Below are 25186 nucleotides of genomic sequence, written 5' to 3' on the forward strand. Positions count from 1 at the left end.
ACAAAATTTTAGCACCCACAATTTTGTGTACAGGATTTTTAATACAGAGAATTGCACCATAAAATTTTCGTACGGCACGTGTCGAACCTTTTATTTGAAAATCCGATATACATCTATTATCTTAACTTAAGAGGGCATCAAACGCCCGCATCATAAAATGTCTGTATGTATATACGAGATAGATATTATGTACATACTTGCGGAAGATTAGAGTGGGGCAGGCACACATTTTATCTTATAAAAAACGAAAATTATTGATTTCAATTGTTTTGGTCAATAAATAAAACGAATACAACATACGGCGTCCTTGTGTATCTCATAATCGAGCATTTTATTGCCATCATCAAAACTAAATAAAAAAAGCGAAGTGCTTGCACTGATTAGATAAAGTTAAATTGAGTCAACTCGTTCAAGACATTATTTGTAGTTGTTCATGTGATTTATTGATAAAAGTACTCTATCTAATACGTATTTAATGCTTAACAGATTTTCTGTTGATCGGCTACACCTGAGTTAGAGCACTAACAATTATGCCTTTTATTTTTATGGGCGTTGTGATAGCGCGGCGCTACTTTCAAGAGGCCGTCTGAAACTTGTGTAAGCTTGTTTTGCGAAGAATTGTCTTACCTCGCGTTGTCGTCGCCAGGCATTGCATACCTACTGTAGTGTGTTCCAGGCAGAGGAGGCAGCTGATTGGCTGCTCAGTTGCGTACAAACAGTCAATAAAGTAAATATTTACTCCGACAGTCAAGCGGCAATGAGGGCCCTCGGGTCAGTGACGGTGCATTCGAAACTGGTCAGAGAAAGTCTGGCCTTACTTTTGACTGCTTCCGAATTCTTTGACATAAGCCTCAACTGGGTTCCTGGTCACAGCGACATTGCGGGAAACTGTGAGGCGGATGAGGTGGCTAGACAAGGGACGTGTGAGGATATTTCCCTTCGAAGGGAGAAAATTGAGATCCCCCTGACTACCTGCGGTCTGCTCCTAGAAAGATGGGCTTCACGCCAACTCAGCGAGCATTGGGCAAGTACACAAACTGGTAAGGTCGCGAAATCCTTCTGGCCACGTAAGGATCGGGGATCCTTCTGAGGTTGACAAAATATCAACTCACAGGACACAATGCGAGAGGAACGCATGCTATGAGACGTAGATTTACCTCGAGTCCTTTTTGCGTCGGATGTATAGAGCATGAAGTAAAATCATCTTAGCACCGTCTCCTAAGCTGCCCTGCTCTGGCGGGGCTAAGATCCAGGCTTCTTGGCTCTTACTTCTTTGCTACACCTGCTGATATAGCTGGCGTTGACATTAAAAATCTGATGAGTTTTCTCAGCAGCACAAAGCGGTTGACGCAAGCGCAGCACAGTCATCGTTCATAATCCACACACTCTAACCCCATTCTCTTAACCATCACAGCATCACCTCTCCCCGCTCTCTACTTTCAACCCATCGGTTTTCTCTTTCACCTCACCTCCTTCACAATGGTATCACAAAGAACGAATCCGTTTATCTTCGTCCAAGTGTGCTCATTCCTTGGGCAACCAATCCAACCTAACCTAACTTACCTACTCGAAGGAGGAAGCTTTGTTATTCGCCAGTGCTAGGTCTAGCTTTCTTTCTAAAGCTGAATTTAGCGTCGCTCGCTGCTTGTCATTTCGTTTCATCTTCCATCCTATGTTGCGCTTCCAGTGACAAATTTCCGCAGATAGCTTCTACTATAAACGAAAAAGCGTCCAGTAGCCGCAAAGTTTCACTATTGTGCTTTAATTATATTAAATAAATAACGCGTAACCGGATGGGTTGATAAGTGACTACCCTTCGGAAGTGCTCAGGCTCGAATCTTCGGGTGTGAAATATTAAATGATAGGAATAGTTTTTCCTAATAGCGCTCGCCCCACGGCAGGTAATGAAGCTCCGAGTGTATTTCTGCAGGCTAATCACCTACCCTGTCAGAAATTAAAATAAATTAACGAAACCAAGTCAAGACTGAGTGTTGTCGAGGCCCTATGCTCCCGAGAGGAGTGAACAAGAAAAAAAAATTCTGCCATAAAAAAGCTCCTCCTAAAAAAACATCTGCCGTTCGGAGGCGGCGTAAAACTCTATTTGTGGAAAAACATCAAAACGCACACCTCAAATCGGAGGAAGGCCTCGGCCAAACACCAAATAAAGGGTGTGAACGCCAGTTATATACAGTAGGTTCTGTTTTTATGCGGTAGATACGTTCCGCAAGAAACAGCATAAAAAAACAGCATAAAAAAAGCTACTAGTTCTATAGTAAAACTATAGATACGTTTCAAATGCTAAAACCGCATAAATCTGAAATAATGTACTAAAATCGCATAAAAAAGGGCACTAGTCCCATAGACCGCATGAATCTGTGATGAGTTTTTGCTTAGCTGGTTTAGAATCTTGTTTATATGTACAATTCCCGATAGGTCGACATGCATTTTGTAATTTAAAAAAAAACCGCACTATTTCAAAACCGCATAAAAAAAAGCCGCATAAAAACAGAACCTACTGTATATATAAATACAAGTATATGTGCAAAACCGAACAAATGAGGTCTAGTAAGCAACAGTGAGTTCAAGAATCGCCCGATAAGACCTACAAGTACTTTATGAAATTTGTGAAAGCTCTTTTCCTCACTGTTTCCCATTGAATAGCATTAATTGGTCTCCCTCCAGCCGAGATCACACGAGCACAGAAAAGAGGGGCAGTGCGGTCTACTCAATCGCCGCTTTAGATTGACTCATCTGAGGTCTCGTGTTGCATTCATGAAACTTACAGCGCCCTAAGTATACCCAGTAATTTATTAGCCTCCGTGAAGCAGAACAGCTAAGACCATGAAATGTTCCCAATGCCAGGCGAACAATGAATGAATGTAGTTTTGTCATCTCAATGGCGACTTCATTTCCCGTAAACCCGCAGCGGTCAAATACCGAGCAAAGCTTTTTTGATTTTTTTCTTTGTCAGAATGAGAAAGCTGTTATAACTTTTCTGTACCAGCTGGGAGGTGAAAATCCGATTGAAGCCTTAATAACTCGTTTACATTCTGCACCATTTCAATGCAATCAATGCGCCTTTCAAAGTTTTCAAAGCAAGTGGATGCTGTCGTAGTTTGAGATTACTAAAACCTCATCATAATGGAGAGTTCGGTAACAGATTTGCATAAATTTACACCTATTTCTTAGTGAATTTTCATCTAATTAATCTGAGTCATAAGTTGGGACTGCATTTCCCCATTTTCTGACTCGTCATTTTCCTTAATAATTGAATCAGAAATCCATTACCTTTCCAAAGCGGAGTTTGCCATTTAACATCTGATTATGTCGCATCGAGACTGCTACAGCCAGCAGTGGTTTGCTGAGATCCTCGATTGTTGAGCATGGCTTTGGAGAATTAGTTGTTTTACATATTCCGAAAGTCCATCGTCTGTCAATAACATTTATTCAGTTATTCAAGTGCGAGCTTAGTAGTTGTGACTTAAACTTGAGTTAAAATTTTAATTTTTTCTACTTGAAAAGAAAACTACTACCGGTTTTCATGCAGCTCGACCGAACCAGTTATTTAACCACTTACCAATGGTCGCTATGGAGCTTCCTGCATTTTGCGGAATATTTTCTAGGCAGCTAGATAACTCGGTATTAATTTACCAGTATTCGGAAAATTTGACAGAAACAAAATACATCCACGGAAAGTATCCCGAATACTAACTTTCCAAGCACAATCAATTACAATGTTTTTTCTGATCGCTGTTGTAAACAAAACGCTGTCACACCGGGGATGTGACGTCAACAAATCAGCTGTTTCCTTCAAAACTGCTGAGAGCCGCTTAATAATCCGATGTTGGTCACACCTTCTGTATTCTCTCCACCGTACAGAATTTCAGCATTACCGAGCTCAGTTCGAGTACCCTTAATATTGCAGGGTACTAAAAAGAAAAACTCATTCATTCATATAACCTATGGTCAGAAAGTACCGGTAATGTTTAAATGAAACAAAACAGAGTTAAATTTCAGGCAAATTTATTTTATCTCCTTCAAAATATGACCCGTCTCAAGCAAGGCACATGTGCCAACGTTTAACCCTGTCCTCAATGAACCCCTGGTAGGCCGACGAAGGGATGGCTTTCACCTCATTCTCTTTGATCTCCCCTATCGACTGAAATCTGCTTCCACGAAGTGGTAACTTCAACTTGGGAAACAAAAAGAAGTGCACGGGGCCATATCAGGTGAATGCGGTGCTTGTACGATGGTATTTACTTGGTGTTTGGTCAAATAATACAGCACAATTTGGGCTCGGAGCGATGGCGCGGTATCATCATGTAAAATTTAAGAATTTTTTGCCCACATTTCCGACTGTTTGCGACATACAGCATCTCTCAAATGCTTCAAAACGTATAAATAATATTCTTTATTGACTGTCTGGCTCGATGGAAGGTACTCATGGTGCACTGCACGCCTTGGCAATCGAAGAAAACAGTCAACATCGCCTTCACTTTTGAGCGGATTTTTCGCGATTTTTTCGGTTTCGGCTCGTCTTCGAAGCGCCACTCAGACGATTGTTGCTTGGTTTCCATGTCAAATTCATAGGCCCATGTCTCGTCGCCAGTAACTATCCGTTTCATGAAGGTTAGATCACTTTGGGCTTCAGAAATCATCTCCTTAGCAACTGTCTTTCGGTGGTGTTTTTGCACAAAATTCAGGTTCTTCGGAATGCGCCTGGTTGTGACGCGTCTCATACCCAAAACATCAACCAAAATGTGTTGTGCCGTTGCATTTGAAATGCCAAGTTCACTAGAAGTCTCTCTTAAGCAGGTATGACGATTTTCAAGCACGATTTCTTTCACTTTCTGCACCTTTTCATTGGTGTTCGACTTCGATGGGCGTCGGGAACGAGGCAAATCTTCCACCACTGTAGGACTACTTTTAAAGTCTTTTTACCACTCGTATGCTCTTGCTCTTACTAGAGCAGATTCGCCAAATGCTTTTTGCAACATTTTTAGTAAATCGGAACACGAAATTTCGCTCGCAACAAAAAATTTCAAACATACTCTTTGTTCAACAAAATTATCCATAATAAAATGCGACAAATTGAAAAAAGTTGACTGATGTAAACAAACGCCAGGCAGACACTAATGATCCGATGGCGCTAAAAAGTGGCAGATGTGTGTCTTATAGTCTTACCAACATAAGAAAGAAAATGGACCAGTTTCCATGTGTGCGGTTGGTTTATTCATAGGGTAAACTTTTAATTTTTACTTATATAGAAGAAGTGGATGGTAATGTAATGTAGTGGTTGTACAGGTTAGGCTAAGGCCTTTATACACTGCGACCAGATTGATCTACTGAGCGCCCCTATTATGATTATTTAGTATACCGAGGAATCGAACCAGCTCCTTAGGAGAGAGCACTTGTAGGTTTTCCTCCTCTAGTAGGTACGAGTCCAGGATTCTGTGTCTCTTGTGGCCTAATGCCTCACAGTTGATGATTAAGTGTTCCATAGACTCGTCTTCTTGCATGATCTTATGCTAGATAACCCTATTGTGTTGAAATGTTAATAACAGGCAAAGTGGCCTATAAGTGCTCCACAGAGTAATCTGAGGTCCTTTTTATCTAAGGTTAAAGCAGATTTTGCTCTGTTTGCATCGAAGTTCAAAAGCTTTTTGGAGTGATTAAGGCCGCTTGTCCACATAGTCCACAAATACTCAACCTCAATCAACCCGCAATCAATTGCCTATACATCATTTTAAATTAGAATATTTTTATTTTATATTATTTTTTATTTATTTCCAGTTGTACGGTAGTAGCGTTAAACGTCCATTTGCCACAACATTCGCTGAAGAATTATTCCAATCTGGTATTATACCTTCGGATACTGATTTTAGAATATTCAAAAACTTCGGACATATACCTGGTTCGTACTCGTAAAAATTAACTTTAAATCTTATTTTTTATTTGCGTAAAATATGAGTCAATTTAACCAATTTTATAGGTCTGGACATGGCACACAATTACAATGGTTATGTATACCATACGAAGTTTGATACCTCGGATATTATACCTCGTGGCAACCTACAAAACACTGGCGATAATTTATTGGGCTTGGTGCGTGCTTTTAGCAATTGCACACAATTAAAAAATCCTGCAGTAAGTGAGAATTAAATTATACGTTTTAGGATTAAAGGCCCACTAAATCTAGGGTGCCCTGCCAAAGAAAAATAATTTAACTTTAAAGAAATGCGCGCATAATCATTGCCCAAAACTCAAAAGACGACTGTAGTTATCCCAAACTAAATCTCTTTTATATTGAGATTTAAATGTTTGAAACTGAAGCTAGGAATTTTCGCATTGTTATTCAAACCATTTAAATCGAAAGAATTGAACCCAAGGGTGATAAAATGCAACAATGCGCAGATTAAACTGTGAAAAAGAGCGTGACTTTGCCTTGTCGTAAATGTAGTTGAGGTGTGGGAGAGAACTAAGGAGAGGGTATTAAAATAGCGAGGATTTGTGAGCTTCAAATGAAAAGTTAGGTTAAGTTAATGTAAAGTTAGAAGGAATGTGAAAATATATAATTTTAAGAATAATCCTAATATTAGAAGGAGCTTTTTGTGAGTAAAAAAAATAAACTTTTAAAATTAGGTTAACTCAAAAACTGGTTCTCTTAAAATTTGTACTCATGAACCCATAACTAATAAAGTACAAAATTGCGTAAATTAGTATTGAAAATAGATTTTCTGCGAGGTTTGCTTTTCGACCTTATGATCTTTTGTGCCCTCTACTAATGACAGTGCCTCATCCAGACCCAGTTCCCTTATTAAACTCAAAATAGAGCTGGGCTTGATTGATCGTACGTGCCTTTCTTCTGCCTGCAGTTGGCCGAGATAACTCAACCTTCTCCGCGCTATAACGCTACATTCAAGGAGATGGTGCTTTGGAGATCTTGAGATTGGTAGCAAAAATAACAAGAATCAGTGGGCCATATCTTGATCATGTGCAGGTGAAATAAATTAATATAAAGAGAAAAGTGAGAGAATCGGGTGGAAGAAATCAAAATAGCGAACTTTGGTAGCTAAATATTTAAAGCTAGGTGAGGTTCGAGTAAACATGGAAGGGAATTAAAAGTATGTTAGAAAATTAAGAGTTTTGTGGAAGTAAAAAATGTAAAGAAACTTCCAAAGTAGCATCAGCTCAAAAATTGGTGCTGTCGAATTTAGTTCTCAAGAAGCGCAGATTGAAATGGAGAAGACTGGGTGGAAGGAGCAAAAACTCAAAAATAGCTTAGATTAATTTAAGCATGGAAAAAATACAAAAATAGTTTTTGTGAGTAAAAAAATTTACACAAACTTCAAAAATAACGTCAGCTCAAAAATATGCTCGGTCAAAATTTGGTTTTATGTACCAAAGAATTATAGGATTTAAAGAATAGTGAGAAATGAAAAGTGCAAAATTACGTAAATTCTAATAAATAAACTGCGTGGAAGGTGGCAAAATACCAAACTTATGTAAACAAAGACTTAAAGTTAGGTTAAATTAGTGTAAAAGATATTAAAAGAAAATAGCAGTTTGCAAATAAAAAAATATAAGCAAAACAAATTTAAACAAAACGCGGAACAACTGGTTGTGTCAAATTCATTAAAAAATAGAACAACTTTTCCGCGAAATTCGTAACCTCCTTATTCACCTTTCTTATCTAAATATATTCTGAGCCTCTATCTATAGTAGAGCCTCTATCAATATCATTAAATAGTTGCATCACAACTTCCATGCACGAAAAATCTACAAAAATATAATTTCATGTAATCTTTAAAGGTTTGCTAACTGACTTAACAGCTTGAAGTTTAAAGTTGTTTGAGAAGTGAAGGTGGACAATAACTCGACTAGGATTAAGATAAAAAGTGATTAAACTAATTTTTTAGAGAACGCTTTATCTTGACTGCATTTTATATTAGGTAGGATCACGGAAAATAATTCATGAGAAGTCGGGTTTTCTTCATAACTCTTTTATTTTTGAACCGATTGCAAGGTGGGGCATGTCATTAAGGGTGTAGTTTTAAATGACATACATTGATCTCTTTTTCAATGAAACAATTTGTTACTCAAATGTTTATTTTTACGAGAGCTAGAATTGAATTTAGTGGAATAGGGATTAAGTTTACTGATCGGTGAAGGTATTTCGCGTCCACATGAAATTATAAGACATCGAAAATACCTTTCAAATGGTATATCATACTTTGAAAATTGGGCATAAGTAAAGAAGTTATTGAAATAACACTGTTTGAAATATTTAGTGCATTGCGGGGACGGAAATTTTAATAACTCTAAAATCCACTCGAAGTACAAAAATTTTCAAACCAGCGGGGTTGTTGCACACACTTGCTGTATAGACTCCGACTCGGACCAATGATTATGCGTATGTAGTTGGTATAAAATATGAATATGAAGATTTGAAAAAAAAAACATTAGAAAACCAAAATGAATTATTAATTAGCCTTAATTTGTCACGCTAAGCGTTTGTGGGAATAGAAATCCTTTATTTTTGGGTAAAACTCTTGCGCAAATGAGCTAACTTTTTTTTTATGGTCGATCTTTAGCTCCTAAGCGATGCTACGACTACTAACATGCCGGTTAACTTCGATTATTTCTCGTGATTTTATCGACATTTTTGATGACGGGCCTGCCTGTGCGACGTACAGCTTTAACATCAAAAATGCCTGAACCGAAACGAAGAAACCACGTAAATCGTATCAGTTACCACGTAAAGTAGTATCTGTTACAGTGTCGTTCCCATAAACACCATTCACATTTCAGCGCCTGACTTACATTTTCGCCTTTATCAAAGGAAACCTGTGAAATGTACCGAATATTCTCTTTGTTGACTTCCATTGTTAACACCCTGTAACTCGCAACTGAATGGCGAAATGTCATAAATGACAACAAGCATAAACTTTAAATTCTGATCAACCAATTTCTTTACGAGTTATCGATCACTGCAGCCATCTACTGAGAAAATAGTGGATTTCTTTTTCATCAAACAATATTTTTTATTTTTTTATTTAGTTTTGTTTTTTATTACCCTCTTTGTTTATTTCATTTTTTTTATATCTATGTTTGTTTATTTCTTTTTTGTTGCTTTTTCTTGTTATTGGTATTCTTTTTTTCTATTAATATTTTATTACTATTATTATTTTTTTTTAACTAAAACTTTTATTTTTCTCTAAGCAATATTTTATGTTCTTTTATATAGTTTTATTTTTTATTACACTTTTTATGTTTTTTCTTCATTTTTTTGAATTTTCATTATGTTTTGTATTATTATTACTTTTTTTTTTTTGATATTTTTTTACTACTATTTTTATATTTGTTTATGTTTTTGCTACTTTTTATTGTTATTTGTATTATTTTTTATTTTTCTCTAAATAATATTTTATGTTTTTTTATTTAGTTTTATTTTTTATTATCCATTTTATTTTTTTTCAATTTTTTCTAATATATTTTTTCATTTTTATGTTTTTTTAATTAAGGTTTACTTTTTATAGCCCTTTATTCTTCATTTTTTCTATTTTCATTATTTTTTGTATTATTTTTTTCTGATATTTTTTTACTACTATTTTTTATTTTTATATTTATTTATTTCTTTTGGATACGTTTTATTGTCATTTGTATTATTTTTTTTATTTTTTATCCTTTTTTCTATTCATTTTTTATTAGTTGTTTAAAACAAAACCTTTCTTTTCCCCCAACTAATATTTTATGTTTTTTATTTAGTTATAGGTTTTATTACCCTTTTTATTTTTATTTCTATTTATATTATTTTTCTCTGATTTGTTTTACTGTTTCTATTTTTTTTATTTTTATATTTAATTCTTCTTTGTTGCTTTTTATTGTTACTTGTATTGTTTTTTAATTTTTTTATTCTATTAATTTTTTTTAGTTTTTTTTTTAATGAAAACATTTCTTTTTCCCCAGACAATATTTTATGTTATTTTATTTAGTTTTATTTTTTATTACCCATTTTTTTCTTTTTTTTAACTTCTTTATATTTTATTTATTTATTGCATTATTTTTTAATTTTTTTGTTCTTTTTTTCTATTCAGTTTTTATTAAACATTTCTTTTTCCCCACACAATATTTTGTGTTTTTTATTTAGTTTTATTTTTTGTCTGATATTTTTGGTTACTAATTTATTTTTGTATCTGTTTATTTATTTTTTGCTACTTTTCATTGTTATTTGTATTATTTTTTAACTTTTTATTCTTTTTTCTAATAATTTTTGTTCCTATTCCAATATTTTATGTTTTTTATTTAGTTTTATATTTTATTATCCTTTTTATTTTTTTCTGTTTTTTCTATTTTTATTATTTTTTGTCTTTTTTTAAGTTTTTTTATTACTATTACTATTTATATTAATTTTTTATGTTTCTTTATTTCTTTTTGGTACTTTTTATTGTAACTTGTATTAGTTTTTAATTTTTTTATTCTTTTCTTCCTATTAATTTTTTATTAGTTTTTTAAATCAAAATATTTCTTTTTCCTATTCCTATAGTTCTATTTTTTATTACCCTTTTTATTTTTTTGACTGATATTTTTTAATACTATTTTAATTTGTATATATGTTTGTTTCTTATTTATTACTTTTTATTGTTATTTGTATTATTTTTTAGTTTTCTATTTTTTTCTAATAATTTATTATTATTTTTTTTAACCAAAACATTTATTTTTCTCTAAACAATATTTTATGTTTTTTTATTTAGTTTTATTTTTTATTAAGCTTTCTAGTTCTTATTTTCATCTTTTTATATTTTTATTATTTTCTATATTATTTTTTTCTGATATTTTTTATTTAGATTTATTTTTTATTACCATTTTCATATATTTTTTTCTGATATTTTTTATTACTATTTTAGTTTTTATATCTGTTTATTTCTTTTTTGTCACTTTTTAAGGTTATTTGTATTATTTTTTAATTTTTTACTATTTTTTCTAATAATTTTTTAGTATTTTTTTTTAACCAAAGTACTATTTTCTCTAAACAATATTTTATAATTTTTTATTATTTTTTTTCTATTTTTATTATTTTGTGTTTTTTTTTTCTTTTTTAAGTTTTTTTACTACTATTCCTATTTTTATTATATTATTTCTTTTTTGTTACTTTTCATTGTTACTTGTATTCCTTTTATATTTATTTAATTTCTTTCTGTTCTTTTTTCTATTATGTTTTTATTAATTTTTTTTAAGCAAAACATTTCTTTTTCCTATTCCTATTCCAATATTTTATGTTTTTTTATTTAGTTTTATATTTTATTATCCTTTTTATTTTTTTCTTTTTTTTTATCATACTTTTCTATTTTTATTATTTTCTATATTATTTTTTTCTGATATGTTTTTAATAATATACCTTTTTTTTTTATTTTACATCTGTATATTTATTATTTTTTGTTGTTACTTTCTATTATTATTTGTATTATTATTTTTTTCTTTATTAATTTTTTGTTATAATTTTTGTTTATCCCAAACACTTTTAATTCCTATTGTATTAATCAATCACTTATTATTTCACAATTTTCTCATAATTTTAATTTTATAACAAAAATTAAACTCCACAGCTTTATGCCGAGGGTAATGCGGTCTTCTATGATTTCCTTGGATTTTTCGCCATCTACTACACCGAAGCTGCTGGCAAAATTATTAACACCAGCGTATCAGTGGTTGCCTTGGTACTTGTGGTCATTTCCATGTGTCATATTGGAGCGAATTCCTTTATGTCCATCGGTCACATATTGCGTCTCTTCGCACTGATATTTGTCCTACATTTGCTGGGTTGGATATTGGCTATCGTTTTGCCTCTACTTATAGCCGTTATCTTCGATAAATTCAACTATTCCATGACTTGGTTTACAAGTAAATGGCTAATTTTGGGTTTATACGCCTGCCCAACACTTTTTGGATTGTGCACACCCACACTACTCTACTTGAGCTTAAGTCGGAATGTGAGTACCTAACAAAACGAAAAAAAATTCCTGAAACAATCCGATTATTTATATTAATTAAATATTCCTTTTCGTCTTTCATCCGCCAAAAGGACAAAGTAGCACATCCGTTTCGCCTTCAGATGGTCAATCATGCGCACACATTAATTCTGTCCATATTGTGTCTCGCGCTCACATTCCTTGGCATACGCAGCTCCTATTTCCTAATGATTTCAGTACTCTTCTATGCCAGCTCTTTGCTAATAAATTTACTTACAACGCTCAATCGGCAAGGTGAGTTGGTGATCGCTTTAAGCGTATAAAGAAAAAATAAATAAATTAAATTAAATGAATAAATAAATTAAATTAAATAAATAAATAATTGCCATTATTTTTAAATATTTAACACACACACAGCCTATTACTGGTCCATCTTCGTAATCCTCAGTCAAATTTTGCCCTTCCTCTACTTTGCCTACCTCTTCAATGCGTTGTTGGTAGCTTTAATACCGATGATGGGTCGCTTTGGTACAGCAACCAATCCAGATTTGGTTATAGGATTGCTAACTATTTTGGCGATTATTCTGGCGATGGGTTATTTGGTAGGTACTGAAGTTTATTGACATTCGCTGTTTAATATTGAACTCTCTGCTCTTTCACAGATACCATTGCTAAATATTTTCAATCATCCCAAAACGGTTCTTCTTCTTCTGCCAACTGCAACAGTAATTTTTGCTTTGCTCACACTAACAAGCTACGGTTTTCCCTACCGACCCAGCACCAATGCGCAGCGAGTCGATATGCTGGTAAGTTCATACACATGTACAGCTGCGCTCACAATAATAGCAGCGCGATATATTGCAAAGTTTTGATTTATTTGTTATTTCATTTTGTATGAAAACAAAGTTTATGCTACAACCATACAACTGAAAGCTTCAAATTTTGAAAAAAGCTTTAAAAAATTTAACAAATTTTCAACACAGTAACAAAATTATAATCAGAGTTTTTACAAAAATTTCATGTATGCAGTTTTATAGCGCATTCAATTTTGTATACTAAAGTGTAAGTTACCTTTAATTTTTGAAAATTTTTAATTTGTTGACGGTGCTAGCCAAGGCGAATCTATTAAAGGCGGTGTTGGTAAATCGGCTGAGTTGTTTTTTTTTTTTCTTTCCATGTGGCTGTCAGCTCAGAATGAAACAAGGCGAATTCATTATTTGTTTTCTAGTTTCTCAATACTTTGCTTTAACAATCAAACGTACAGAACACTGTTGTGGGTCTAGTGCCACCACTTTTAATGAATGTGCCTTTGTGCTAGACATTTTCTTTCATATAAAAAAATTGTCGAACCTTTCGAAAATTTTCGAACCATAAACAAATTCGAGCATTCGTCAACAGAACAAATTATCAAAATTTTGCACAACTTTAAAATGGCTCTTCAATGTGCTACAAAACTGCTTACCTAGAATTTGTCAAAAATAGCTGCTAAAAATAGATTGTGCCGACATCTTTAATTCGCTATTTAATTCGCTAATACAATTTTCCATTTCTTCTGCAATTCAGGAAGTGCATCGAGTCTTCTATGAGTACGACGGCTCCGTTAGCCTTAATGAGTCTGGTTATTACTTCGATTTCCAAGACAGACGTAAACATCTACCGCTTGTATGTAAGTAAAAGTATTGAATTATCATAAATAAATATTTTTTTATTTATATTTACATGCAAATTTAAAGGGTCTTTAAAGTACGACTTTCCTTTTCGAACACTAACGGAGGGACCTACAAGTTTAAGTCGACTCCGAGTGGCAGATGGTTTTTTATGATTAGCGATTTTCACGACTGAAATACATGCCATTACCACTGCCATTGCCATTGGTATTGCCTGCCAAAACGCGACTGCTATTCGAAAAGGCTTTTTCTATCATTTGATGAGCCCGCACACATCCGAATAGTGCTCATGCACCAACCCATTCGGTTACGACAGCCGCTAATCAATGATATTTTCCAAATGTCCCCGCGTACACGTTTGTAGATGTCGATTCTTTTAGTGAAAATTTCGATAACAGTTACGCATAATTGCGGCATAGATTCAACATCCATAAATCAAGCGATCCTGCTGGCAAAGTGGCTTTCGGCACCAACATAGTGAAATTATTCTGCGCGAGAATTTCGTTTGCAATAACTGGTTTGTTCTTTGGTATGCCGCACTGCCCTTTAGAAATCCCATTTATTTAAAATATCCAAAAGCCGACTGCAGAGTATTTTCTCTGTAGCTGTCCAGTGTTTTCTAGAATCAGACTTAGGATGTTGCGTTGCGATGTACTTAGTATGGATAAGGGCTCATACTGTTTCTCTTCCGGATTTCTCAAGATTCATCAATAAATAAAAAAATTCTCGGAAAAGTGGCCTCTTTCCCGTCTTACTATCGATAAAGTATCTATAGGGTGGGCCATGTATAATTTGCTTTTTGAATCGGCTATAAAAGAAAACTAATCAATATTTTTTCAAACTTTTTTTTTTATTTTGAAGAATGAACATTGTCATTTATGAATGAAAAATAATATCGTTCAAATGACTGCCACGATTGGCTTTACAGTAGGCCATTCGATCAACCCAATTTTTAAGCACATTTTCGATTGTTTGGGCTCCAATTTCATAAATGGCAACTTCGATTTCGAGTTTTAAAGCATCAATCGTCTCTGTATAGCATTTGTCCTCACAAAAAATAGTCCAACGGGCTTAAATCACAGCTCCGAGGCGGCCAATTGATATCGGAATTTCGGCTGATTATTCGGTTTTCAAAAGCGGTAGAAAAAAGGTCGAGTGTAACTTTGGCAGTGTGACAAGTTGCACCGTCCTGTTGAAACCAAATGTCGTCCATGTCATCCTCTTCAATTTTTTTAAACAAAAACTCGTTGAGCATGTCACGGTAACGCTCGCCATTTACTGTAACCGCGGAAGAAGAAAAAGACTCACCACTTTGAAAATAGGTTTTCAATATTTCGCAATTTTGTTCAAGCGTATAGCGTCCCATTTCGTAAATGTCAAACCTTTAAGTAAATTATGAACACATTTGACATGTCATTTGTGTTAGCATTCTCAAAAAAATATTCTATATTCAATTCTCAAAAAGCAAACGCTATATAGCCCACCCTATATCATGTATTATATCTCTCTTCTTTCTACTGTAATCTGTCCGGGTGTAGTAGTCACGCACCAACCCATTCGGCCGATGCTAACATCCATCGACGAACAAAACCATTCGGCTATGCCGTCGGTAGTCCAAATCGTAAAAAATGCTAAAAAATAAACTTAAACTGGAAAGATCCTGTGCTTATAAAAAAATTAATTCGATGTTCAATTTATTTGTACATTTTGTTCTTTAAATTTCAGCTTACGTCGATCTAGCGGGTTTATATTACGTCGCTGAGGACTGTGAAAAATACATGGTCTGCGGCCTACCCATATACAATCACCGCTGGATGAAATCTCGTAAATACGCCGCGTGGCTGCCACGTGAAGAGCCCATTAAATTGCCAGGCAAGGCAATCCTTACACTCACCAACAAAACGGTGAATGCCAGCACAGAAAGTGTGCGTTTCGAATTCGAACTACAAGGCCCATCGCATATGAGTATTTTCATACAACCAGTAAAAAATGTAACGGTGAGCGGTTGGTCTTTCTTGCCTGAAATGCTGGAGGAACCGGCAACGTATCCGCCACCATACCACATCTACTTCTCATATGGCAAACTCAGCACACCACTGCAGTTTTACATTGATTTGCAGGTAAACAAGAAATATGACAATTAAAAATTATTTATGAATCGTGAAATGTTTATTTTTTTTTTTAAATTGCAGAAGAATGGCACCGACTTTGACGTACCGCTCATGCAGCTGGGTATTGGAGCGCATTTTATTGACTTGGATTATGAACGAGATGCTGAGACTAAGGAATTCCTTGCCACATTCCCAAATTTCACTTTTGTTAACGAGTGGCCCGGTTCTTATGAACGTTATATATTTTAAGTATTGTGGTATGATGTGGTAATTGAGGAGTAGTGGAAGTACATATTTTTAAAATAAATGTTTAAGCTGAAGATAAGCTAAAAATACGACAATGCACACGAAATTGGTTTTATTTGAAATAGCAGTGGAATCCATGGAGCAAAGAGCAAGCGCAGGATACTATGCTTCAGTTTTCTATTGAAGTACGAATGTTCGTTGGCCGCTGGTCTCACAATTTGCACATGTGCGCGTCTAGTGCTCCAATAGTCCTCGAATTATGTCAGGCATGCTAAATTTTCGAAAGAAATTACTTTTCGCATACTTTTTCTTCTAAAACTATAATTTAATAAGTCAGTGAGTCATTTCACAACCATATCAAACACTTAACTCCCCTTTTTCGCTAAGACTTAGTATATTACTTTCTTCTTCTTAATTGACGCGATAACCGCTTACGCGATTTTGGCCGAGTTTAACAAAGCGCGCCAGTCGTTTCTTTCTCGTGCTAACCGGCGCTAGTTGGACACACCAAACGAGGCCTAGTCCTTCTCCACCTGATTTTTCCAACGCAAAGGAGGTCTTCCTCCTCCTCTGCTACCACCAGCTGGTACCGCATCAAATACTTTCAGAGCCGTATCGTTTGTATCCATTCGGACGACATGACCCAGCCAACGTATCCGTTGGATCTTTATTCGCTGCGCTATGTCTATGTCGTTGTAAAGCTCATACAGCTCATCGTTCCATCGCCTGCAATATTCGCCGTTGCCTACGTGCAAAGGTCAAAAAATCTTAGGCAGAATCTTTCTCTCAAACACTCCAAGCGTCGCTTCATCGGATGTTGTCATCGTCCACGCTTCAGCGTCATACGTTAGGACGGGCATGATGAGAGCCGTAGATTGTTATTTACGTTTGTCGTTTACTACTGAATTGCATACTTAGTTCAAAGTAGCACTTGTTGGCAAGTGAGATTCTACGTTGGATTGAATGGTTCCTAAATATACGAAGTATATTGCTTTGGTCTGCTCTTAATCGATGCTGTATTCTTTCGTTAGTGTCTTCGTTATCGAATCCATTTTCCTTCATGAAATTATAAAATTATAATTATATAAATAATTTTTGGATGCATTGAATTTTCAAACAGCGGTTTTGACATTTCAAACAGTGTTGCTTACTTTAGGAAATATGCCGAAAACCAATGCGAATTCGTTATAGAGCTATCACAATGGGGCCGTTCCGCCCGTTGTGGCAACGCATTTGACTGACGTGACGTATAAAACGTCCATATTTCGTGGTATATAAACAGGTTTCAGCTGGTTGTGAAATATATTATAAATCCAATGTTTGTTGAAAGAGTATTTTAATAGAATTTATGGTAGTTGTAGGCGGTGGGTGCGATCATAACTTCGAGATCGGGAAGCATATTCTTTTTTCACGACAACTTGGTTAGGGCGAGCATGGCTACAAGCCTCTTTGATTCGCCATTTCCCCGCTCGCTATCTCTATGCTCGATTAACTTAACGAAAATTTGCATGCGAAAGCCACAACAAAGTTATCGAGCAAGATCCACCGGGAGCAAATACTGTTATACCTCATAAAACTGGTAGGACTCACTGTCGTAAAACACATGTAATTTAAGGCAGCTCTATTCCCACGTTGCCAACATATGTTCATTTATACCAGTTGCTTCATCTATTCGCCCTGTGCTGACGCTTGGCCAGATTCGGCCAAATAAGAAAGCATTCGTTAAGGTAATGATTTCACGTACTGTATGCCATGTTGCACCGCCTTTGCTAGGATTATATAACGACAACTGGCATATTCGTCGAGGATGAAGGAGTCGGGAATCATTTGTTTGTACGTTCACCATTAAAAGTTTTGAATAAATTTGGACCATTGTTGGAGTCATTATTGTCGCTCCAAAAGCGTTGAGATTGCTAATGACCAAAGGCAACAAGCCCGAAATGGATATATGGTAAACTAATTTGAAGGAATTTTTGAAGTGAAATTTCTTAGGCGTCGATGGGCGAGCGAGAATGGAGAGTAAAATGTCAAGGCCATGCAACGTTTTGGGCATTTTCGTTCCGCAAGAGAGAAAAAAGATTTAACGTAGAGAAAAAGGAGAGAGAGAGAGCTTTAACTTATTATATGATATATAGTATATATAGTATCTTAGATACACTTTAGGCTATTTTTCCTGAGTTTTTCCTTGTGGTTGCTAATTTCTAGTGAGAAATAACACTGCCTACTTTTTGGCGCTTGCTTATTGGTGCAAGCTTGTAGGAAATATATTTTTGGTGCCTACTTTCGGCCGTTATATTTCCTTGGTGCCTACTGTTTGGGACGTTTTTGGTCCCAATTTTTTTGGCGTGTTTTTTGGTGCATCCTTTTTGGCGCTTATTTCCGTTTCTTGGCTAGTGCTATAGAGTGCTATCCATTCCGGCGTCGGGTTTATTGGTATTGCCTTGCGGTAATTTGTGCCGTTGCTGCGGTCCTGGAATCGCTGCATTTGTGCGGGTGAAAAACGCAGGGAGTAGAGCGCGTTGTTGTCACGGTTTGTGTACGGCGTTTACCTACACCGGTCGACCCTTCCCCGTTTTTTGTAAATTTTCTCTATTTGTATTCTCTGCAAATGTTGTGAATTTATTTAGATATATATTCTTTCTCTCTCTCTCTCTTTCTCTCATGCTCTCTCGGGTCTTTCCCTCTTTCTTTGTCTGCCTTGAAAGTTTCACTCCTACTACGCTACACGCACTTTTTTTTTTTATTATAATATACTCGTACGCAACTATTGCCCCAAGAATGATAAAGAAAGAGATTGCGTCTTCTGAATTCGCCCTGTCGTAAGAGGGGAGCTGACACCAGAGTAAAGTAACTGTTTTTAATGGCGCCACCTTCACTACTCTATTCGCTTTTTTCATTCTGGGGCTAGTAGCCACATGGGCACGGCGAAAGAAAAAAAAAACAATCAGCTTATGTACTGTTACCACTCAGGAATAATAAAATACACGATTGCGCCGTGCGAATTTTCGCCCTGAGTGTATGTCCTGTCCGTTTGTCAAATTTCTTTAATAATATGCCAGAAAAACACTACACATCTACCTCTTCAGGCGAGATTAGTTTTATTATTCCCCAGCAGTTGCTCGATAGATCTGAAAAACTAATGGCATTATTGTTGTTGTAATAGCATAAAATATTCACCACATATTTTCAAGGAAGCGGTAGTTCTTGATTAGACACAATATAAAACTGATTGTCGTGAAAACCTATTCGAATGGACTTAGGATGTGTTTACATTGACAGTTAATTTGGCACATATTCCTACAAGAAAAAAATCTACACGTCTGAAAAAAAAACACCAATAACATTACATAGACAGATTTATTTAGTTAACTCAATATACACATTAATATAATACCACTCTAACAAATTACGAATTGAAAAAGTAATTAAGTTTAGGCATTTCCACCCATAATTTTTTGCACTGCTCGATCGAATTTTCTGAAAGGAAAAAAAATAGAAAAAATGGATATAACCAAATACGTGGCATATAATATTCCACATAAAAGATGTCTTTGTAGTTGTACTTACTTGGAAGTAAGAGGCTCACCGGGCGCATAAAAAGGATTACAAACTGCATCCGTATAAAGCATATGCAAATTTCGAAACATCTGCGAATAAAACAAGAAAGTAATTAATTTTTTGAGTGTTCCTGAAGAGCCTGCCTGCATGTAAATATGCATCCTTTCGGTAGCATCAACCCGTCTATCATGACATCGATTTCGTTTTTGGTAATACTCACCGCCCGCACTTCATTTTCGCGCAATGCTATATTTCCCGAATCCACGACAATGATGAACTTAATTTTTGTGTTAGTCACGAATCCATAACTGTTTATAAAGAAATATTAAATCACTATACTTATATTACTCTAACGGGCAATATTACATTTTATGGGTCTCTGTCGAGTATAGCATGCCCAAATAAAGTTCCTTCGATTCTGGTGTACCCTTAGCCATGGGTAGGCATTTTTCCTCAACGACATCGAGTGCTGCATGTACACGATACTGCAGTTCCAATTCTTTATCCAAATCAGCTGTAGTTAAGTATAAAGGGGCATTCTAAAAATATTAAGGATTCAAATTAAATCATTTGGAAAGCGCAGGTCTTCTTCTCCATTGATGTTCTGGAATGTTTTTAGAACCGGACTAAATCTTAAACCTCTGACTAGTTGTGTGAAAAACCTATTATTTATACATATATGGTATAGGGTTTTCCAATAACAGGTGTTATTTAGATTAGATTAGAGATGATTAACGATTTTTTTTGGCCGGAATTGGACGGTATTGATCTGGACAACGTCAACGTTTATTTTCAACAAGACGACCTTACGTGCCACACAAGCAACGAAACCATTGATCTTTTACGGGAAAAGTTTCCGGTTCATGTTATTTCTCGAAGAGGTGATCACAATTGGCCACCGAGATCATGTGACTTTTTTTTTTTGGGGCCACGTGAAAGAGAAGGTCTACGCCAACAGCCCAGGGTCGATTCAAGACCTCAAAGATGGAATTCGTGAGGCTATCGAGGACATAGAGCAGCCACTTTGCAATTCGGTTATGGAAAATTTCAGGGAAATATTTAGTATGTCTATGGCTTTGAAAAAAAGGTTAAAAGGGGAGGATAGAGGGGTGTATCCTCATCTTAAAACTGAAAACCGCACCTGCCGGAGGCGTATAGTTTTTAAATAATTTAATGTTAAAGTTCTGTAATTTAGCGAAAAGTTGGTGTTGCTATACAGCTGAAATAAAAACGAAGTTCGTATGCAGGGATGTTCAGTGGAAGGAAGTGGAAGTAATTAAAAGCCAAAAATTACGGTTTATAAGTGTATTGTATTGCTTCGACTAGTTTTACAAACGGGCCCTCATGCCTTTTATAAACAGATTTTCTCCACAAAAATTCGATTATCATGTCTGCAAACTAAATAGGGTGGTCGTAGTTGTCTTTACTAAAAAACTCGTTTTCTTTCAAAAAAAATAACCCTCGTCAATCCAACTCCGGCTACGCAATCCACAGTATTTTTGCGTAGAACTTCTTTCCCTGTTAAAACCATTGAACCCAAAATTAAAACGTCATATGCGTGTATGTAATAAAGAGGCACAATAACACCCATCCCCATCATTAACACTAAACTTAAATACTTAATTTTTGTTCATATTTTTGTTTCATTTGCAGGCATCATACCAATATTCTTCTTACAAATGCATTTGCATTTAATTTTAATAAAAATAATTCGAATATAAGGATAAAAAATATGTAAAAACACGCGTGTGAGTGTATATTTGCTGAATTTTAGTGAAGTGTTAAAAAATATATAGTGTAATGTGGCAAATTATAGTGAAGTTCCCGAGGGCATTTTGAAGGCAAATAATTATGAAATTATTATTTCCCGAATAATTTGGAGTTATAAAGAGTGTTCCTTAACACCTCACTAACATCTCCACCAAGTTTCATTAATAAAGACATAAATTGCAAAAAATTGCCCACCAGCCAAATTTCATGAAAAGGATATTGTCCTGTAAGCGTGGTCGTGGTGGTCATTTGCCTATTAACGGCATATCTCCCTCCACTTTATATTGTAATAAACATCCGATCATTTATATTAAAAAATATCATTTTTCTTTGAATATCAAAATAACACCTCTTATTGGAAAACCCTATACAATTCCGATCAATTTTTCATGTACTTCATGAACTGTGTAATTACCCTATTTTTGACGAATTTTAGCGCCACGGCCGTAAACTAGACAATTATCAATTTAATTTATTATTAAAATATTAATTTATATTATTATCAATATAAGCCGAAGATTATCTGAAATATTACGACCCTAATGTTTCTTCTAATTCGTATCGCGCCTTTCATAGTTATTTCTCATTGCTTCTAACAAAATTATCACGTCTGGCAGTATTTCGAGTCTCGTAAGTGCCGTACTTTTGTTTACTATTATGGACAATTGAAAAGCAATCACCCTCCTCAACTCTTGGTAAACTTACGAATAATAAAATATTTTCAACGCTTGCTTCGAAAGCCTCATACCTCATTTTATATTAAAAAACACTTACATCTTTCCCAATTATTGAAATACACACTGCCATAGTCAACACCAACTCAACTATCCACGACTCGGCGAGAAAATTAATGATACTATAACCATATTGCCAGACCTTCCCTAAGGCATTGCACTTGCAAAGAATAATCTAAACGCAGGGAGGCCATCATTATATGAATCAGTAACATATACTCGTATGATGATTTCTAAGAATCAATAATCATTTGTAAATCGGATAATAATTTTTTTATATTAAATCGAAATACCGCAGATTATTTGTCTATAAAAAATTTCCTATTTATGTAAATGGTTTTTCCCATATTGCATACGCAAGTCTAAAAAGAAGCATCACTGTATGCGAAAACAACAACCATAATCAGATGTTTATTGTGCACTTGTCGATCGTGATTTATTTCGGGTATACAATTCAACAAAGAAGCAAATTAATTATAAACAAATTACAAACGAATAAACTGGCAATATAGGATATGCACAAAGTTCCCCAATACTTGACCATTCGCGCAAGTTTCCACATCAAGTAAATTCACAATAATGGCATTGGAGCCGCTTGGTGCTCAACGAGAACTTTGGAATCCAGGACAAGAGTCTTTCGTACTCTTTCGCAACAGAACGAAACGCACTATAAATCTATACTGGAGTCTTAGGGGTAACAGAAATTATCATGTAACATTGGGCCCAGGCGACAGTAGTAAAACTAACACATTCACAAACCATGCTTGGATATTTTGTGATAAGGACACCGATGAAATGATGTGTGTAAGTAAACAGCTGTTGAATGAATTTTTGGGAAAATGATGTTTGGTAAAAAACTACAGTAATATTCATTTACTACTAAATATGTACATATGTAGGTGGAACAACGTAAAATATTTTGGCCACAAACTTATCGAATGCGTGACCCAAGAAATCCTTCACGTATTATACCATGTCGGAAAGAGATTAATATACATTTCACATTGCGTACGTTACGAGAAAATTGCATCTGGCAGCTTGTAACAAAACTGCATGCCATACCGCACCAAGTAGCGATGAGTACCATTGACGATGTTTTGCTACTACCCAAAGTTTTGAAAAACGAATTGAGAATGCATTTCCTACGCAAGGAGTATCCCACCATTGTCACAATGAAAATGTTCAACAGTATACTAGAACGAGAAAAACTAAGAAAAATTAATAGTAAAGACTAGGGGGGGAGGGGCGAACAGGAATGGTTGTTGCAATTAAGGGGTCACATGGGTTTCGTTGGTTGAAAAAATCTATTTTTTTTTTTTTTTTTGCTTATTAATTTCTACATCATCTCAGGAATATTATCCTAAATTTTCAAGTTGATCCGAATAATAAATTCGGAGATACAGCCTTTGGGAGGTGTGCGCTCCAAGCCATTTTTATCGTTACTCAAAACTTTGAACGCGTTTTTCTCGGAACTGTGTTTTCAAAGTCGGTTGTCAAATGTTCTCGAAAACTACTCAAGCGATCTTGATGAAATTTTACACAAGTGTTTGAAATATAGGGTTTTTCAGTAAGAGCGCTTCAACTTTTGAACTTTTTTGAATAAAACACAAACGGTTTGACTTTTTTAACTAATTTTTTTTTATTATCGAGTTTGAACATATACATTTAAGTATGAAATTCGATTTCTTTTGCATGACCACCGCGTGCACGTTTTACGAAGTCCAATCGTTGTACCCAATTTTCGACCACTCTTTTGCATAAATCGGCCGAAATTCCAGCAATTTCGCGTTCAATATTGGCTCTGAGCTCACAAATCAATGACTTCACATAACCCCAAAACGGGACGGCTTGTTAAATGGACCGTAAAATGGCCGTAATGCTATTAAGGGGTTATACGCAGTTATGACTTTCAAAAAAATCGATTTTTTTATTGCATTTTTGTAATGTACATATATTCAAAAGTATACGCACGAAATTTGAAGTAGATCTAAGCAATACTTTCGGAGTTATACCTAAATATGTAGAGATGCCTCGGCACGTTTTAAGGTAGGTATTGAAACTTTAAACGTGTTTTTTTCAAAACGGCATTTTTCAAGTCGGTGTACACGATATCTCGAAAACGGCTTGTTTGATCGGTCAACCGTTTTAACTCAATCTTTAAAGATATATTTTCTAGTAATTAATCGTTCCTTTTGTAAATCTGATACTTATTTTCCATTTTATAATCAATTTACGGCCAAATTTTAACGTAAAAATCGAAATCATTTCTTTTAAAAGCTGCCATTTTGTGAAAATTCACTATTTTGATTAGCCGAACGATTAATTACTAGATAATCTAATATATTAATAAAATTTGTTTGGTTTTTTGATTTCAGATAATCCAATCCTGAGTTACAATGTACACCGTAAATCGTCTTTTTTTAAAGGAGGTTCCAGAAATCGCCTGCAGCGCGCTCTATAATCAACATTTTCATAAATAAAAAATTTTGTTACGTTCTTGAAGGATGCTTTTATAACCGCCAAAAATTTTCAAATTAAAATATTCTGAAGTTTCTTCAGGATAAATCCTTGACAACCCGTCTTTTATTTGCTTCATAACTGCGTATAAGCCCTTAAAGTAGCAGAACAGAACGATTATCCGAAAAAAGTTGAAGCGCACCTATTGAAAAACCCCATACAATTTACTCGTGCTTGAACGAAGGATTTTTTTTTTTTCAATTACAACTATTTAAAAAAAAACAAAATGTCAAGCAAATTTTACCGAAATTTTCATTTTTTTTGGAAAAATGTCTGCCAGAATTCCAATTTTTACTTTTTTTTCTTTCCTTCGTTCAAGCACGAGTTTATAGTCTTAACTAAAGCACTTATTTTTGCTTTTTCATTTTTGATGAGCCTGGAGTTATGCTGACAACGCGGACGCACCTTTTTTTCGAGGGGTCACCGAAAATGACGTCACAATGGAGGAGTTTTAATTTTTTTTTGAAAATTTCAGAAATTATTCTTTAAATATATTTATCTATAAGAAAGAAAAAAGTTTGAATTAAATAAATAATTTTTTACATAGAAAAAAAAAATATTGAAAATAAGCCGTTTTTTACCCGACGAAACCCATGTAACCCCTTAAATAGAAT

The 25186-nt window shown here is 34.8% G+C and overlaps 3 protein-coding genes across 4 annotated transcripts in view; 2 read left to right on the forward strand and 1 right to left on the reverse strand.

Moving 5' to 3' along the window:
- The window catches only part of LOC128867821 (endoplasmic reticulum metallopeptidase 1-like), a 33049-nt gene extending 16950 nt beyond the window's left edge, over positions 1 to 16099 (forward strand). For both annotated transcript variants that reach the window (XM_054109356.1, XM_054109358.1), the window contains exons 5-13: positions 5794 to 5914; positions 5993 to 6147; positions 11607 to 11990; positions 12083 to 12263; positions 12387 to 12571; positions 12632 to 12775; positions 13533 to 13635; positions 15362 to 15756; positions 15829 to 16099. In XM_054109356.1, the coding sequence (XP_053965331.1) occupies positions 5794 to 5914; positions 5993 to 6147; positions 11607 to 11990; positions 12083 to 12263; positions 12387 to 12571; positions 12632 to 12775; positions 13533 to 13635; positions 15362 to 15756; positions 15829 to 15996 (1836 nt within the window). In that variant the 3' untranslated portion in view covers positions 15997 to 16099. The remainder of the gene's footprint in view (positions 1 to 5793; positions 5915 to 5992; positions 6148 to 11606; positions 11991 to 12082; positions 12264 to 12386; positions 12572 to 12631; positions 12776 to 13532; positions 13636 to 15361; positions 15757 to 15828) is intronic.
- Positions 16100 to 19331: 3232 nt separating this feature from the next.
- On the reverse strand, positions 19332 to 22189 carry LOC128865918 (trafficking protein particle complex subunit 2-like protein). Its single transcript, XM_054106328.1, has 5 exons — positions 22096 to 22189; positions 19918 to 20090; positions 19772 to 19859; positions 19561 to 19640; positions 19332 to 19470 (listed from the first exon to the last, which is right to left on the reverse strand). Exons 1-5 carry the CDS (start codon positions 22126 to 22128, stop codon positions 19425 to 19427), a joined length of 420 nt encoding a protein of 139 aa, XP_053962303.1. The 5' UTR covers positions 22129 to 22189; the 3' UTR covers positions 19332 to 19424.
- On the forward strand, positions 22091 to 25137 carry LOC128865917 (protein Vhl). Its single transcript, XM_054106326.1, has 2 exons — positions 22091 to 22859; positions 22955 to 25137. The coding sequence occupies exons 1-2, from the start codon at positions 22635 to 22637 to the stop codon at positions 23288 to 23290; spliced, it is 561 nt and encodes a 186-aa protein (XP_053962301.1). The 5' UTR covers positions 22091 to 22634; the 3' UTR covers positions 23291 to 25137.
- Positions 25138 to 25186: the final 49 nt, after the last annotated feature.

The sequence above is a fragment of the Anastrepha ludens genome, chromosome 6 (genome assembly GCF_028408465.1).
Source record: "Anastrepha ludens isolate Willacy chromosome 6, idAnaLude1.1, whole genome shotgun sequence".
NCBI classification, from domain to species: domain Eukaryota; kingdom Metazoa; phylum Arthropoda; class Insecta; order Diptera; family Tephritidae; genus Anastrepha; species Anastrepha ludens.